The sequence below is a fragment of the Xiphophorus hellerii genome, chromosome 1 (assembly GCF_003331165.1).
Source record: "Xiphophorus hellerii strain 12219 chromosome 1, Xiphophorus_hellerii-4.1, whole genome shotgun sequence".
In the NCBI taxonomy this organism is placed as follows: domain Eukaryota; kingdom Metazoa; phylum Chordata; class Actinopteri; order Cyprinodontiformes; family Poeciliidae; genus Xiphophorus; species Xiphophorus hellerii.
The window spans coordinates 18775156-18794151 of record NC_045672.1 but is presented as its reverse complement, the minus strand read 5'-3'; the positions used below and the strand labels follow the sequence as shown (position 1 = coordinate 18794151).

Sequence of the window (18996 nt, the reverse complement as noted above, 5' to 3'; positions counted from 1 at the left end):
TAAACATCTTAAGATCAAAACATACATAATCAAAAAAATACTTTTGTTTTATTAGGACTTTTTAGGGGTACTAACAATTCCACTTCTTTAGTGTAAACACTTTCACTGATGTACTCAAGTTACAGGGGTTTTCTTTCAAAGACATTTCTTCATTGTGACTGACATGTTCAGCCTTCTCTTTGTCTAACAAGGGTGCAAATAGTTGTGCAGGGTGTCGTATGAAGGCCTTTGTCACATAATCTTAGCTCCTATGAGATTGACATCTACAGACAAGTCTTACTTTTCTTATTTGTAGTGTAAATAGTCACAGATTAATAAGTTTAACAGCAAAACTAATTTTAAAGATTAGCCTAATCTACTATTAATACTACTAGTTCTATTACCAACTATCAAACCACGCAGACCTTTTAGCAAGAATGAGGCTTAAAACACAGTAGGTAGATATTTTTTTGTTTGTTTGTTTTTGCAGATACACCAACTCTCATATTAAGCACACTGTCTTGGAGAAGGTATGATAAAACTGTTATGGATAAACAACGACGTTTGGGACTCACTCAAACAAAAAACATAAGTGATTAACCTAATCATGTGCCTTTCAAAGCAGTTAATCAGTACAAGACTTCCATTAAAAATATATCGTAAAACATATAAAGTGCCTCGTTAACACAACGCTATATTTTGTTTTCTCGGTCAAAACAAACTAAGAGTTCAGCAACAAGCTGTGGGAAATTAGCTAAATGAAAATGCACACCATTACTCACCTGAAAACAAAGTGTTTCAGCTGTCCTTCATTATTTTACCCTACAATGTGGTATAAATAAAACATATCTCTTTGCAATATGCAAAATATGCATGAAATTAATTAATACAATGTGCTCCAATTTTGGAAGTGAAGGTTTAGGGACGACTTCTTTTAGGACCCTGCCACTTTTGTTGTATGAGGCATATTTAACTACCTGGCTGAAGGACCTTAAAGCTCCGTTTTCCTCTCTAACAGGTTTAGTCTTGTTTATTTCTCCAAGATCCGCGATTTTTGGTCGAATCTCATTATTTAAGTCCATCAGGTTTCTTTGAAAATGCGCGACTATTAAACAACAGGCAGTATTTAGGCCACACCTAACCACATCTGACGGTGATTACTGTGTTACACACAACGTTACATCTAAAGACACAAACACATGACGATATCTTTAAAATACCCATCAGGGATATAATACAAAAAAATTTATTAAACGTTATCAAAACCCTGTTTTACACTAGAAGGTGAATAAGATGATGTTCTTTATTAGAAAATAAAATATCAAGATCACCGTGTAGCAGAAAGGAATTTCTAGGACTTGATGTTTTTTTATGACTTGCTGTTTGGGACTTATTTGCTCATGTTTTCTGTTTCTTATGTTTATTTTTTTTGTTGTTGTTGTTTGAAAGGAAAAATAATTAAGGTAATCTTGCTTACAGTAATTAATGTGGGTCCATTTTTTTCCCCCTGAGTTTTACATTCGTGGTTTCAATACCTTCTTGAACCCCTTTAACTGAACTAGTTCAGGTAATCTATTCTGTATGAGTCCACTAGTCTGTTTTGTTCTTTATACGGCTGTGGCTAATTTTATTGATGTTTGCTGGCATTTGTTCAAGCACAGCTTCCGTAAGGTCCACGGGTCATTTCAGACCTTTGATTTTGTTTGTTTTTTTTGGGGGGGGGATTTTTTTTTTTAACGCTTGGATCATTGTTCTGGTCCAATCTTCAACTTTCTTACAGATAGCCTCACATTTGTTTCTAGAATACTTTGGAGTTCATGGTCCATTCAATGACCATGAACAATGACTTCTATGTGAACCACAATCTATTCACAAGGCAAGTCAAAGTGCTTCACATTAAAATAAAGGAGTTGGGATAAAGAGATTGACATTAAAATCAAGAGGTATTGCAATGTTATCAAATAAATAAACCAGTAAGAATAGAAATGAACAGATAAAGCAATACTTTACCTTCATTGTTTTCAGTTTAATAAGTCCAAATAATCACATTTGGACTTATGGACAATGCACATCATTGTTTGATAATTAACACAAGGTATTTGTGCAGTCATCAAAGTAGCAGATTTAAATTTCCCTTAAAATCTGTATCTTAATATGTTTTTCTTTTAATGTAATGCTTTTATGCAAGTAAACTTGCCTTGCCTAACTGGAGAGCAGTGCAAACATATTTTGTACATACATATATATTTAATAACTAAACATGATGTTGACAGGAGCTCAACTTGTTGCAACAAGGATCTTCTCAGTTAAATGGACTAAAACTGTTTTAACACATTTCCTTTTTTCCCCCCCTCTAAATGTCTGTATCCATGCAGTGTTTTTAAATATAGACCAACAGATAACTGCAGCTACAGTCCCACATACTCTCCACACCACATCATTAAACTGACACGTGTTAACAGTAAAAAGCTGAAACAAAACACACTTTAATCAAAGACATTAAATGCACACAGACAGTGATCAAATGCTCTGGCATTCGCTGATTTTACGTAGAGCTGAAGTTCTAGTAATATTTGTAGAGCAACAGTGACACCTCCTGGTGAAAAAACTGCATGACAAGTAAAGCAGAACCAGCTAAATGCAAAAAGGCAACCGTAAGCAATCAGTTATTGTATGACAATAAGGCTTTATTTAAGGATGTCACGAGAAAATGACAGATGATAGTTTTAATCTCAGAGGTAAGCTGCTACACATGTTTACAGATTGCTCCTTCACAGACCGTCTCCACAGAGAAGGGTGCTCAGTCACGTTGGAACGGTTTTCTCCTGAAATACATCTACAAAGTGTATAGGTCTTGGTTAGAATACCATTTAACATGCAAATGTACTTCATTTTATAATCTAACAGGTTTGAGTGCATCCTACCAGCTGTAATGTGCTGTTTTGGGGTGATTTTTACAGTTTCACTAAACTACTCTGACAGTTTCTACTATAGAAATAAACAAAAGTAGACATGTCAAATTTTGCCATTCCAGCAGTGGACCAAGTGAAGTAAAGCTTTTAGGGTCCGAGGACAGATATGGGCAAAAACACAAGAAGTTGTTCATGCAGATGACATGGAATCTGATGCATATTAGGAATTACAACCTAGAACAAATTAAGACAATGTAGAAAATAAACCGTTTATTGTGGCTTGGAATGGTTGAAATTATAAAAAGAGAGGTGTGTAAATGCTTTTTGTTCTTACAGCAACAAATGGCACTTCTGTTCTCGTTTTAATTTCACAGCGATACATGTACAATATTTGGGACTATTTACACATTTCAGCCGAAAGTGAAATGTGAAACAGGCTGTTTTAAACAAAAGAAAAAGATTGGCACAGTGCGGTGACAAGGCCACTAAATCTGAGCTATACTGGAGCTAAGAGGGAATTCAGTGTAAAAGAAATGCAGCTTCTTCACAGTATCAATCAGAGAACCAGGTGCTGAATAAAAAATATAATGAAAAATCCTGAAATAAAATCTGTAGGTAAATATGACACAATTTAACTTGGCTGAAAATAAACTGAGTGGAAGGTAAGTGATTAAAATATAAAGGCACCTAGGACATGAATGGACCAAATACAGTTAAAAAATAAATCCCTTATTGGGAAATAACATCACAGTCTATTGTCGTTCAATATTTTTCTGAAACAGAAAAAAACAAGTTTTAAAGAAAATAATAATAATGAAGCCAGGTGTGGATGGGCCTGTGGCACAGGACCTGAAACCTGGACCTGAGCCTACTTTGAGTACGGTTTTATTTTTATATATATATATATTTCTAGTTGTATGAGTGAACCAAATGACCATGCTCAAATGGATGCCCGTCAGGCCCAGCCTGGCCTCCTCAAGCATTCATTTCTATGTATACAAACACACAGCCAAGAAAATGACATTACCTCTAAAAATCTACAATTGAGATCTATTGTAACACGGCCACTCAATGTGGAGAAACTTTTCTAGGTGGACATGGACAATAAATATACATCTTCATATATACAATGAAAAACGATGGGAGCACAGTGACAACTTTGTGTTGCTTTCCCTTTGGGATGGTTTATTCAGAGGACTCTGGATCTCTTGCTGGCCAGTGACCCATGCTACAAAACAAAAAGGAACACAATGAGCACAAACTACGTAGTCAAAATATGGAGTAATTATTTAAAGGATGTGGTGTGATTGCTCAAGCCATACCTTAGCTTGTTTGTAAAAATGAGGGGCCAGCTCGACCAGCCAGGACGACTCCACAGCCGTCACATCACGCATGTAGTATTTTGATGTCTGCACCACTTCATTAAAGACAACCCTGAAAAGAGGGGAAGAAAATATTAGCAGTAGGAGTTGGACAAAAGCTTTTTTTTTTTTCAAATGACCATGCTCAAAGTACTGTAAAATGTTAGGTGGAAGGAAGGACAGAATGCATGGTTTTAAAATTCCTCTCCATAATAAGGATTGCATTAAGAACCAGCTTCTATCAGCTTTGCACATCTAGAGGATGAAATGTTGTCCATTCTTTAAAAACTAGTCCAACTAAGACTGGAATTTTTTTAATTTTCAGGCTAACAATCCAAAGTTCTTCATTGGATTCAGATTTGGGCTTTGACCATGTAATTGTGACAGTATTTTAAAATCTAAACTATCCCCTTGTTGCTCTGGCTGCATGTTTAAGGTCGATCTCCATCCTAGCTTCAAGTCTTTTGGCACATCTAAGATTTTCCTCCAGCGTCACCCTGTATTTTTCTCCATCAATTCTCCCATCAATGTTGACCATCTTCCTAATTCCTGTTGAAGAAAAGCATCCCCACACCATGATGCTGCCATCTCCATTTTGTACAGCAGATGGTGGTTTCTGGATAGTTTTGCACCATCTCCATCAAAAGGGTGAGATTTAGTTTTATTTACCCACATCACTTTCACAATCTATTTGCTGTGTCCCCTACATGTGGTTCATGGAGAACTCTAAATGGGACGGGTTTTCTTGTCGCCATGCTTCTGTCAAAGTCAGATTTGAGGAATTGAGAGCGATAAATGTCCTGTCGACAGATTTGTCCCCAAGAGCTGTGGATCCCTGCAGCTTCTCCAGCGTTTGATTAAATCTGTCCTTGTCCAGCCTGTCAGCTGAAGGGGACAGCCAGCCCTTTCCATAGACTACACTGAGATTAAATCAAACTGAGGTGGTCTCTTATTTACCAATTAGGTAACTTTTGAAGGCTATTGTATGCTCTATATCATGGCTGCTTAATATGAAGACATATACAGTTGAATATTTTAATGACAACATGGATTATAATTAACACACATTTCCTGACTCCCTTCTTTCTTGTTAAATATAGCATCCTAGTAATCCTTGGTGACTGATACTGCAAACATTGATTCTGAAGTGAAAAACGGATTTTATTTAGAGGTACATTACATTTTAATAATTTTTTTGGTAAAAATTTGCATCCTTTTATTTGATTCAAAATTTCTCCCTACATTCTGTGGTTCTATCACATAAAATTCTAATATAATATGTTAAGGGTTGTAGTTCCAACATCTACAGGTTTGAATACTTTTACAGGGAACTGTATCTTAAAATATTTTACCAAAAATGTTCACTAATTCATACATTAATGCAAAGTAATGTATGAGAAACATTGTACCAAAGATCACATACTGACCACTTTGGAGGTTTCTCTCCATACAGCACAGAGTTGGGGTGGATGTGAAGCTCGAGATCATCTCGTAAAGTCCTGGCAAGACGACAGAAAAACCGAATCTTCAAAAAATCTAATTAATAGCTGAAAGTCATAAACAACCCCTGACTGAATTGCACTCTCACCGATAGGAACCAGAATGATGAATGCGGGCAGCATTAGCAAAGAATCCAGACACGATACACTTCAGGATCACATCTGGGTCGCCTGTGTAAAACATGCAGCAGTAGGAGTTAGTCAAACATCTGCAGACAAGTAAGGTCACAATGTTTTATGTCTGTGGAAGCCTTGGCTGATTCAACATAACATTATCGTGACAAACACTTACCCTCACTGGAATTTCGTGGCACTTTGAACTTGTTCATGAGACGCCGAAGCTGCTCTCTCACTGTGACGGCGCGCAGCAGACCTTTGTAATTGAGAAAATGCTCCTGACACCATTGGGAACTTTTCTGATGCTGCAGGAAATAAAAAAAAATAAAAAAACAGTCCCATTGCCATGATTAGAGGCACATTCATCAAGTTCTGGGAGTTCACAGCACCCTGAAGAGTTTTCCACCACAGAACTGAACTGAATGCGTCCATATTCTTTTACCTTAATAAATGCCTCGTATACATTCAGCATGGTGAGGTGGTCTCCCTCGGCAACTGCAAATTTTCTGTGTTCGCGAGCCTGCAGGGGGGCAGATTGCCAAAAAAAAACAGGATAACTGTTAAGCTGATGAAGCAGAAAGTACAAAAAGCTCAGAAAACAAAAGAAAATCCCTTACGGCGTCTTTCTTCTGATTGGGCGGCACAACAAATATATTCTGAATCTGCATCATCGATGCTATGGTAACTATCTCTTTGGAGCAGCCAAAGTTGCCAGACTCTAGGAGCATCTTGGCGAACATGGGGCTGAGAGGAAACTCAGCCATCCGCATACCCAGGGGGTCAGTGAGGCGGCCGTAGTGGTCCAGACCTGCCATCAAACACGCAGATTGTAAACACTTTCTGTGGCTGCACAGCTTGGCTAGTGTGAAAACAGCAGCTGTTTTCCCCAGCTAATGATCAAAATGTCTCTTACCTCCAAGAGCATAAAGAAGCTCCAGAGCCTGAACCATAGTTTGAGCTGGAGGAGGCTGAAACGATAAACCACAAGACAGAATTAATTCACAATCTGCTGTTCTAAAAAAGTTCTTATTAAAGTGGGTGATCACACTCCACTGAGTGGGTACAATGTGAGCGACCTACAGAAAGGAAGCTGAAACGCAGCACATTGTCTATGCCTAGCGCTTTGAGCTGAAGGATCACAGGCGCCAAATTGGAGCGCTGCATCTCTGGAACAGTAGCGGCAGGCAGCTTCTCATAGTCCTCCTCTGATGAAGCACAGAAAGACATGGTGGTGATTATTAAAAACGCCCCGGCTTTCCTCAAGTACTTTCTTGTAATTCCGTTACAGTGATCTGACACAAACCTGTGTACAGCCTGAAGCACTTCCCGGGTCGGTTTCGTCCGGCCCTCCCGGTCCGCTGGCTGGCTGAAGCCTTGGAGATGGGAGTGACCACCAGCGATTCGATGGCGGTGCGAGGATTGTAGGCCCGGAGCTTCACAAACGCACAGTCGATGACGAACATGATCCCATTTATAGTAATGGAGGTTTCAGCTATGTTTGTGGCCACCACAATCTGGGAATAGAAAGGAAACAGGAAAAGATAGACACGGGCAGAAATCAGTTCATCATATCCAAAATGGCTTTTTGTAGAAGTCTTTCTAAAGGATAAAAATTTATAACCATCTGGTGTTTCCTGTTTAAGATCAACTGCCTGATTAAGTGTGGGCATCACTGTGTAAGCGACTTCTCAGTTAATAGATGTGTTTTGGTTGCAGTTTGTGTTTCACTTTTTAATAAAAACAGAAAACAAAATGGGAACTAAAAGGGAACAACCTGAGATATTAGAACAGATGTTTTCTATAGTAACACACTTCTGCCTAAAATAACATATGTAAACTTCAAGAATTAAGGTTTTCAAAGCACATTTATGATTTTCCAATAAAAGATTATTGTTAAATTACTGTAGTTGATCATAGTCAGGTTTTATTGCCAAGTGACAATAAAAAAGTTGTAATGACCTGGTTGCAAACGTGTGCACACCCTTAAGCTAATTATTTGTTGGATCTTCTGATTTAAATCTAGAACCCAGTCTTCTTGAGGTCACATCTGCTACCAGCCATAGAAAATCTAATTAACCATAAATGAACTTCAGGTAGCATAGTTGAATTATTTCTTGCTTAAATCTGTGTGTTTTCCACCTTCTAACAGCAGCAGAATCAGGGCTGAATTCCATTTCCTCAGTTAAAAATAGAAAAGAATTAGTTCAGTGATGTGATCAGAATTAAATCTGAAAAGGTTTAGAATCTCATCTAATCAGGAGCAACAGAATTTTTCATAATCCAAGTTCAGCTGAGCTTTATGAGCTTTAGATGCAGATAAAACGCTAAAGTAAATAACTCAACATGCCGATCTAAGAAAGGTTCAAAGTTCACTTCAGCTCAATAAAAATGGATCAGAAGAGATCAAAAGACTAGGTAAAAGATCCACAACATTAGTGTTAGCTTTCGATTAAACTCTCGTCTCAACCTTAACAAAGTGGCACAATTTTGTAAAAGAAATGTATAAAGATGTAAATATATTTATATATGTAAAAACATGTAATAAAAATATCAATATTTCGACTCACTGAAATCTGTCTGCTATTCCCTTAAATTCATTTTTATGAGACTAGTAGAGGGACCAGCATACTTATCAGGGTGGTCATTGCCACACAAGGACCTCTATTTGAGGATGCAGCTGAATATTTGTAACAACATTTGTGAGATACATTTGACAAAGCTGGCCTAATAGCTTTGTTTAGCTTTGGCTTAACTTATTTATCAAGTTAAGCCAAAATATGGAAAACACTGAGTTGGCATTTAGACAGGAGGCTTCCTGGGTGCCTCCTAAAACCTGATAATTCAGGAGCATCAACTCAGTAGATGGATGGACAGGTAGCAGGGAGGAAACCACAATATTCTTATATCTTCAGTTTGTTCAAGTTGTTCAAGTAGAATTTTAAGAAAGTTACTTTGTTTGGCATAGATTTAGTCAAATAAATCGAGAAACAGCATTGGAAAATACCCAAACAATCACACTTCTCTATAGAAATCCACAGAAAGATAAATATTCACCTTCCGAACAGTAGAGGGAGCCCGTTCAAAGACTTTCATCTGGTCTGCATAGGGTAGGCCAGAGTACATGGGCAAAATCCTCAGGTGCTTCTTCATCCCATATCGAGAAAGAGCTCTGGCCTGTTCCTGCAGGAGGGACACAACCTTCTCCACTTCCTCCTAAGATGGATTTTAATATAAAAAAGAAAAATCAATATGTATGCATCAGTGTTAAAAAGCTCAATGACTTTGGGGATGATCACCATATAAATCTAAAAAACAAACAAAAAAATAAATAAAAAATAGCAATACATAAATATAACCACTGACCTGCCCTGTGAGGAAAGCAAGAACGTCCCCATCATCCTCCATCTCATGGATCTTCATCACAGTCTCCACTGTGGCTTTTACGTAATCTGGGACGGGGCTAAGGATAAACCAGAGATCAAAGTCACAAAGGACGCGTTAAGTGACCACTTCCTCCAGTATGAAGCTCCGTTCTGGACTACCTGACAGTGTAGAAGATGTCCACCGGAAAAGTGCGTCCCTCTACTGTCAGGATTCCACACGTGTCCTTGTTCGGATCCCCAGTTTCATTCAGGTTAAAGAACTCGTGAAATTTCTTTAGGTAGTGAGAATATTACAGTGTGTGGAGAACATTTTTTTTTAGTTTTTAAAATTGCAATTATATTTACAATTATTTTCCTCAATTAAATATGCTAAGAAAGAGGTAAAACGGGGAAAAAAATAATATATATTTATATATATTTGCAACAAAACAATTAAAGCACAAACGTTTTAAATTTAACAACTGCCAAGGTCTGTAATTATTATATTGTTTGCAGCATTAGATTAAAGCCTCATTACACAAAAAGCACAGCAGTTGTCAGGCATATTTTAGCTGACTGGCTTGATGCTCAGAGTGTTTTTGACCCGATCCTGGTTATCTATCCATCATCAGGTTATCTCAGATGTGAGTGCATTGTTATTCCCCCTGACGGCTACGCTCCCCTGGTGCCTGCCTTTGTTGCTCTTTTCAAGTTAGTCTAGCATATCTGTTCATCTTAATGATGCAGTCACCTTGGCATCAAGAGTGGCAGAGGCCACAATCACCCTCAGGTCTCGCCTCTTCTTCTGAATCTGTCGAGGAAGCAGAGAGGGGAAACGGAGGAAAGCGATTAAAAATAATTGTTTTTAAAAAAGCTAAAAGAAGTTTATTGAATTAAGTTTGATATGACTACAGACAAGTATATAAGCATTGACTGATTATGAGAACTTGTCCATTTAACAAGGAATGAACAATCTCTGTTTATGAAAATTGTAGTTTTAATCTTTTAGAAAAGCTTCAACAGGTTGATTATGTATTTGTGAGGTTTCTGCATGAATATCTCACAGTGCGAGTCCCTCCTTCTGCCAACATTCAAGCTGAATTAAATCAGATCCTGGCTTGGAATAAAATTACTCCAAGCTTGGTTTGTAGCTTAAATAAAGTAAGCTAGTGTTGCTATTCTCAGCAGACAGTGGGGGATGCCAACGCCCCTTACCAATGTCACCTTAATGTGGCAGTCCATATTAAGCCCTGTCACTGTGTGTTTGTGGTGCATAGATCCAAAATCAATCAATTAATTACAAATACTATGATATCAGTTGATTATGTTTTATGTTTCATTTTCATTTATTCCAACCACCACCATGTACAAGACCAAAAGGCTGTCAGAGACAACAGCTCTACACAAGGCTACAAGACCATCAGCATTAAGCTTAATGAGAGGGTGACAAATGTTTGGGAAGTTATTTAAAAATTACGTGATGATAAAATGACAATTAGTTAATTAATTAGTTGAGAGGATCAGCCAACAGCAACACAGGAGAAGCTATTTAAGGACCGAAGGCAGATCCAAGTTCGACCACAATCAACACTATTGGTAACTCGGTCTGCCTTAATGGATTGAGTCTTGCAGCCAGCTGTTGCAGCAACAGGGCTATTTTATGATGCCAATAAACATTTAAATGACTCGGAGACGGCATGAGACAAAGAGTTTTGGTCAGACAAAACCAAATCTTGGTCTCCAGAGTCTTGTTAATCAGGTAATTATTTGATTCAGGTGTGTTGGAGCAGGGACACAAATAAAAGCCAACAAGCGTAAATGAAGACTTCACCAAGGCAAGTCGGCAAAAATCTATCCAGAGACAGAATAGGTGACCTATTGCTCTACAATCTACTATTTTTATCATACCATTTCTACTGGTTAAAATCCTTTTAATAAAATAACAGATAAAGTGTAGAGGACTCACCGCATCACTACCCTTCACCCCACCTGTTGCCATGTTTCATGTTTCTCTTTTACAAGAAAAACGACTGAAAATAAGTTGTTGTACATGAACTCTCTCATTGAGGTAATATAGTTTTGAAACTACGGTTAGCAAGTTGAGAGCAGCAGTCCTTTTGAGAAGTTGTCAATAGACAGGCTGAGCATAGATCAAATTAATTAACCAGATATCATTTAATTATACTTGTCTTATTGTATAAAGAGTAGAACAGCAAAAGGATTTACTGTTCTGCTTAATTAGAAAGTACTGCTAAAATAAGTAGGTGTGTATCTGTTTTTGCACAGCAAAAAAAGTTAAACAGATGTCATGGAAATTATTAAAACATCAAAAATCAATGTGATGTTATTATATAAAACAAAAGCAGAGAGATAATTTGATAGTATTTTTACTCGCACTAAGAGAATCTAAAACCTACGTATGTCTAGTTCAAACTGGTGATCAACGACAAGAAAAGTCGTGTGTTGCTTGGGAGTCAATTTTTACTTAATCATATACAAATTAACTTTAAATGTTACTTAAAGTTTTTTTGGAACCTAAACTTTTCTCTTCACATGAAATCTAAACTATTAAAGTCAGAGATTATTCATTTTTTTCCCTAAGTCAACAAACACGGTATCAGTTGGCATTACCTTCTTCAGTAGACCAATGGCTATGTCTGTGTACAGAGTTCTCTCATGTGCTTCATCCAACATCAACACACTGAATAGAACGGGGGGAAAGCATAGACTTAGAATAATCCCATCCAATTCATGCTAATACAAAATGGACAAAAAAAAATCCTGACTTAAAACAAAAAACAATATACATTCTCTGGCCATTTTATTAGGTACACATGTTCAAACGCTTATTTAAACAAATAGCAAACTAGTAAACCGTAATCCAGGAACATGACATGGTGTAAATTAAACAACTGAGCATCAGAATGGGAAAGAGAAAATAATCAACTGTATGGTTGTTGTATACTGCTGATCTGCTGGGATTCCCATATTTAGCCATCCCGCTGGTTTCCACAGAATGTTCCAAAAAAAGAAAAAAAAAAAAAGAGAGAAATGAAAACGTCTTGCTAGCATTGATAGACGGGTTTAACCTTTTATAAAGGTAAGAGTAGTTCACTTAACCTCTTGCTGGCATCCAGGCAATGGAAATACCATTTCTGAATGAACGAAGCATTGAATCAGACGAGCTAAAGCAGCACCAGGTAACACTCCACTTTACTACGAACAGGAAATGAAGAGAACAATTCGCACACTGTAGTAGAAATCGGACCATAATGAACGGGAAACATTGCCTTGTCTGAACAGTCTTGATTCAGCACCAACATTCAGATGGGAGGGTCAAATTTGTCCTGAACAACAGAAAGCATGGATGGATCATGGCTTGTATTTAAGGTTTAAGTCAGTAACAACTGAATAATGCCGTCAGGTCAATATTGACCCATCAACGACATGAAAAATAAAGAGTTCTGCCCCTCTTATAATAGAAAAGGTGTGCCTAACAAAATGGCCTGTGAGTGCACCTTTTACTTCCAAACATGTACCTGTATTTTTTTAAAAGCGGGTCGGCCATCATTTCTCGCACAAGCATGCCATCTGTCAAAAACTACAACCACAGAGGCATTAGTAAAGACCGACTGACGCCACGCACAGGACGGACTGAAGCCACCTTCCTCTAACTACCTTAATCCTCGTGGCGTGGGGATCAGAGCAGTCATCAAACCGGATGGTGTACCCCACCTCGTGTCCCAGCAGGGCCCCTCGCTCCTCCGCCACACGGTTAGCCACCTATCAGCAAATGAGAACAAAGCCTGAAATTTGAAGCAGGCAAGTGTCCTACATTGTGAACCAAATTCGCCTGCAGCCGGATGACATTGGCAAAAAGTGAGAGGACATAAGCTGAGCTCTTACAGAGATAGCGGCCACACGTCGAGGCTGCGTCACTCCAACCACTTTCCCCTCTGCTGCCCAGCCAGCCTCCAGCAGGTACTGATTGAAGGCAGATGAAAAAGAGAGAACAAAGCATGAATAACAGATTCTGCATAAATTAAGCTTTAGCTGAGGTGGCTCAAACTCTGTTCTATAAAGGAAAATAGGTTTGTAAGCATTCACTCAAGGTCATATTGAACCACTGTGGAGGAAACTGCTGAATTTGTGCATCTCTGGGCAAAACACTTCAAATTCTTTTGATGGTTTTACAGACACTAACCTGGGGTATCTGTGTGGTCTTCCCGCATCCCGTCTCCCCAACTATTATGACAGTCTGGAAGCTTTCAGCCAGGTATAAGATGTTGTTTCTGTGCTGCATTGGGAATAAATAAGAACATGCACAAACTGACAGGCAGGTGGCCAAATACTAATAGTATACATTTAGCTATAAGTGTGTGGAAGCAGTGTGAAACCTTAAAAACTGGGAGTTTTTGCCGTTGTTTCTCTATAGAGAGGGCCGTGTTTGGGTTGAAGACAAAGGGGGAGCCGGTGGTCTCTGAGCTCAGATCCCGTTCCTCTGAGATCCCCGGAGCCTCGGCGCCTGGAGGAGAGCAGATGGCGAAGAAAAGGAGGAGGAGGAGATGTTTTATTAAAATATTTTACCGCAAACTGCGGGTTTTCAAAGATGACATCCCTGAATGACAGCCAGGATTTGGTGCACCGCCCTGCAATGGGGGCCTTTTCACTTGCGACCAATCTATAAATTGTTATTATTATTCCAAACTGGTTTCATCTTGGCAGGTAAACACTTGAATTCAGCGCAGTTGATCCGGAATTGAAGCGCTCAGGCTCCAGAAAGCACGCAGCAGCAATAGATTCCTCTAGAGACTCACACATTTATCACCGATTCACGACAGTAACTGCACATGTACAATTATCAACCTGAAAAACCAACATTACAAGCCCTCTGCCTTGTTTTCTTTGCACTTACCCGGCTTCCAAAATTTCATCGTGGAGTGGGGAGCCGCCATCTTGGCTTCTACGTCACATCATTTTTTTTTTTCTGCACACGAGAATGACGAGCTGGGTTTTCTTCAGAGATTTCTGAATGATGTCAGAGTATGGCATGCCGATTTACCAGTTAATCGGTAAACGCGCTACAAGCAAGAACTCATGGTTTAATTATTCATTGTAAAATATTATAATCGTATTATTGTATCATATAACGGTAATTACCGTCCTGGCTTTTATGCCATATAATGATTATCAATATAGCTTATATGGATAGCCATTTACATTGAGACAATTTTATACAAGTTTCAGATTTTCAGAAGTCGGTTCAAATTCAATTAAAAATACTTTATTAATCCCAAAGGGAAATTAATTGTTGCTGTAATTCATATTATCCAAATTTTTTCCAAAGAGTTCATTTCATGAAAAATCTTTGTTTGCGTAACAATCTCCAGAGGTTCCAAAGCAGTGCCCAGAAAAAAGCCTGTATCATTATCAAAATATAGTGGAGGCCAAAAAATGTGCATATTGCTGTTACTTCAAATATTCAAAATTGAACCAATTTTATGCATATATATATATATATATATATATATATATATACACACACTATTTAGTAGTTGTTGTTTTGATTCAAACAACCCATCCAAACACAGTGTCTTGTATTTATCAGTTTATATCCTCTCCAATATATCAATTTTCTTCAAAACACTAATACTTAAAAAACTCAAAGGATTTAAAACTGTTCACTATAAAAGCATCTAAAATTATATTGGAATGTTAGGTCCTGGAACCAGAAGTTCTGTTTCTAATATTTCACAACTGCGTGAAATTTGATGTTGTACATGAAAATGCTCCATTGCCGATAAAGAAATAGCTCTTTATAGAATAAATACATGAAAAAATTAAAAGTTTTGCAATGAGAATACTCGGGTCTTTGAAAATGGAGGCCAAATGAAGCCCATGTTTAATGAGTCCCAAAAGATTTGATCAGAAAATACAATCCTTTCAAACACCAGCTGCATATTGAATAACAGTATCATAACATCTTAGCAAGAACTGCTCTCAAAAGTTCTTCACTATAAAATACTGAGAAATATGTTACATCAAAAGAGATATAACAAATACAAATAAATCTGTGTAATACAAGATGGGATTTGACAAAAAAAGAATTACAGACTATACAAAGTTTAAATTAATTTTCAAACATGATTTATCTAAATGAGTGGTCTCCAATCCAGACCTACTGCCCTGCAACTTCTAGATGGATTCCTCCTCCAACACATCTGCATCAAATGATTACAATGCCTATTCAGATTGCCATCAGCAGGCCTGGTAACAAGTCATTCATTTGATTCAGATGTGTTGGAGCAGGATGCATCTAAAACCTGAAGTGCAGTACCTCTTGAAGACTAGGATTGGAGACCCCTGACTATTAAAGAAAACATTAGAATTTTTGCATTTCTTTCTTTTTTTTTTTTTTTTTACCTCAAGTGTATGAATAATGGCAGACAAAAACCAACAGCAAATCATGGCAGTGCACAGATCAGGTTCAGCTTAAAAACAAGTTTGCATCTGAACATAAACTCCTTTACTCCTCTTTGTAGTTCAAGACTGAACTTGAGCAAACAAGAGTCTCTTTCCAAACAGCATCTGCGTTAATGTTAGAAGATATTTATCAGCTGTTTTTGGATGCAACGTTCCCCTTTTGTTAGACTCAAACATTCGACAAGCAAAACCAAATAACAGTTTCTGGAAGAAAAAATCTCATTAAATAACAATTCCAGCTTTTGTTAAGACAAACAACATAAACTCCAGAGAGACACTATAACTGTTAAGCGTGACTCCTCATTTCTCACAAATAATTTAGTTGTAAAATTTCAAGGCAGGTATTAAAAAACTAAAGAATCAGAATTAATTAATGTAGAGCGGCTTTGTTCATCTGAAATGTATTATTAAAAAAATGAAGCTTTCCACACACTCATGTTGAAATGTCTCTTTGCTTGAGACCTCACTGAGTCGCATTGAACCGATAAGTAGATTGGTAGGCGTAACTTGTGATCTTTGCAGTATAAAGTCTGGATTCACGTCAGTTATTTAAATTTGAAGAAAGTAGATTGATTGAGCTCTGTTTCATATCAACAACGTATTGTGCTACAACCAAACAGCCTAAAACATTTTTACTTTCTGCAACTTTAGTGTTTGTTATTGTTATTTTTTAAACGGCACAAAAAGAAAGAAAAAAAAATTGGGAAGCATGAGGAAAGGTGTCCTTAAAAAAAACAGAAGTCTCAAATGAAAGAGATGTGCAGCTTCTGAACGTGTTCATCTTGGCCGGATCTTGCTAAGCAAACTTGCATTCCCATAATGCTGTGCACACAAAGACGTCTTCGCGTAGAGCACTGACAAACCATGAAGTTCTTCAGTCTTGTCAACTTACTTCAACAAAAGTGTTCATATTTATTTCTTCGTGCATTCCTCTCAATCAAAATGTAGAGCTGTGTAAAAGATTATCCACACCACCTGGTAAAGAAAAAAATTTTTCACTTAGATTGTTTTGGTGATTGATTCGGGTCAAATTTAAATCTAAATACATGTTTACTTGCATAGCCTTAACTCAGCTTGTTCATTTCAAAGTGGGACAATACAAATAAGAAAAAAAAAAAACATCATCCAGCACAGAATCAAGATAAACTCAAACTATTTAAGATCTTTTGATTAAAAAAATGTTTTTTGTTTTTTTTTTATATTAGTATACTTACCAGGAAAAGGGCAAAAGATGTCATGAAGCCTTCTTTGGTGAGTTCCCACGTGCCTCCATACTCTTCTTCGTCAATCTGCTGAAAGCTGCTGAAGTATACGTACAGGAGACCTGCATTGATGACGCAGAAACTAAAGAGGCATACAAGGGAAGATGAGAAATTTTCATATATTTTCATCTGTACAAACTAATATTAAAACAGGAAAATATTATATACCGAGCTCAGAATACATACATGGCTATTCCTAGAAATCCTTTCAACGGTGCAATGCCCCATATCACACCAAGGATAATTGCAATAATTTGTCGAAGCCAGTAAATCACATCCAAAAACTCATCCTGTGGAAAAAGCACAATGACAGGCAACAAATGTCATGGGCCAGATTTAAGCATTTAAATTACAACACATCCACAGCTGTTAACACTGATCACTTCGTTTATCCCAGTTGACACCAAGTGCATTAAAAGTCTCACCCTAGAACTTTCCATGCTGGGAATTTGTGTATTTTTCAAGGTGGTAGAGTTAGATTTATATTCAACTGAGATTAAAATTCAACTTCCCACTTAAATATCTTGAGGTCTCTGGGCTTTTATATCTTTTCTTTTGTTAATAATCATAATAAAAATAAAAACAATTCAAACATTTGACATCGAGCACAGGATTTACTTGATTTAGGGTATATAATGTGCAAATTTCTCTAAAGTTGTCACCGTAGCTCTCTCAATGGAGTCAACTAAACTTTCTTTGACAGACAATAGCTTACTAGTGGGCATCATATGACCAACTGATTTTGATTTTACTCTAGTATAATTAGCATTAAATTGCTACACATGTAGATAGACCTATATGCAACTATATGAATACAATGTAATGCAAAAAACAAAAACAAAGATTTAAATTTGGACAGAACTAGACTCTATGACAGCATATGAGTTGGAACCATTTAGGTGACCTTTGTGTGTTGGTGCAATATATATAACACTGAATTTTATTCCTCATTTCCGTTTGGGGTAAAACCATCCATTTATTGTGGTAAACAGGGTTGAAAAAAAAGTCCCATTCTAATTCAATGACATACCCTGATTATGGTCATATTTTCTTTCTTATTTTTCCTAATGATGTAGAATAAAACTGATTTACTTGAAGAAGAGCATTTTTTTCATTCAACAGAAAAAGACTAAAAGTAATATTACCAATACACAATACAATTGTGATATGATATGAATTCATATCACAACTGATTCATATCAGTTGTGATATGATTCATATAATGAATCACATAATGTGCTTGTGTTCATGATTCATGAACACAAGCACATTCAGATAACAAAAAACATTGAAGAAATTAGATTACTGGACATAATCTTAACTTCAGAATATTACTTTTATGTTTAATTTGGGGAAAAAAATAAAGAGTATGATGCCTTTTTGTTTTTAAGGTGTAATGCCGTTTTTGTGGTAAAAAAAATAAAAAGAGTAATTGTTAATTAAATGCCAATTATTCAACAAAAATTGTTTACCAAAAGTGTCCTAATATCTAATACCCCAAAATGTCAGCTTTAACGATAGACAGATACAGGGGAGAATATCTTTCATTATGCCAGTCAGCTAAACTAACCAGATTAATCCTTAGCATAAGGGTTAGCTACGGCTACCTGTCTTTATCCATGCCGGTTATTAAAGTCCGGAAGCTCACAACTTTTAGTAGAAAATAGAAAGGAATTGTTACAAAAATACAACTAAAAAGTGGTTAAATGACTCACCTTCTCTTCCCAAACGGCATTACCGCAGAAGGCTTTGCTCCATGTGGATGGCTTCACAGCCCCATTCAGCAGGTGACTTTCCTCTTTCCGTTTAGAACTGCTCGCCATTCTTCTGCTTTTTTCAATCAAGACGCGTTGAAAAGTTGCAAGCCGGATCTAAAAACGCCTTGAGTAAGAGTTAACTCCCCGGCGCTGACCAAAACAAGGCGATACGCGGAAATATCTGAGGATATTAGACGGACCTTAGCTCCGCTGAGCTGACAGATTTCTGTCGTTAACAGTTAAAGGGAGTTGGAGCATGCGCAA

At 37.2% G+C, this 18996-nt stretch overlaps 2 protein-coding genes across 2 annotated transcripts; both read right to left on the bottom strand.

Annotated features, from left to right (window-relative positions):
* Positions 1–2645: 2645 nt before the first annotated feature.
* dhx35 (DEAH-box helicase 35) lies at positions 2646–14221 on the bottom strand. The gene is made up of 21 exons (XM_032575956.1): positions 14146–14221; positions 13628–13755; positions 13435–13527; positions 13137–13214; positions 12909–13013; positions 12770–12831; positions 11862–11931; positions 9982–10041; positions 9411–9523; positions 9232–9328; positions 8923–9081; positions 7172–7382; positions 6949–7073; positions 6782–6836; positions 6486–6676; positions 6311–6388; positions 6044–6173; positions 5841–5922; positions 5680–5751; positions 4214–4325; positions 2646–4119 (listed from the first exon to the last, which is right to left on the bottom strand). The coding sequence occupies exons 1-21, from the start codon at positions 14183–14185 to the stop codon at positions 4081–4083; spliced, it is 2100 nt and encodes a 699-aa protein (XP_032431847.1). The 5' UTR covers positions 14186–14221; the 3' UTR covers positions 2646–4080.
* An 878-nt stretch (positions 14222–15099) lies between these two features.
* On the bottom strand, positions 15100–18996 carry rab5if (RAB5 interacting factor). The gene is made up of 4 exons (XM_032575944.1): positions 18691–18996; positions 17162–17265; positions 16928–17057; positions 15100–16688 (listed from the first exon to the last, which is right to left on the bottom strand). The coding sequence occupies exons 1-4, from the start codon at positions 18796–18798 to the stop codon at positions 16647–16649; spliced, it is 384 nt and encodes a 127-aa protein (XP_032431835.1). The 5' UTR covers positions 18799–18996; the 3' UTR covers positions 15100–16646.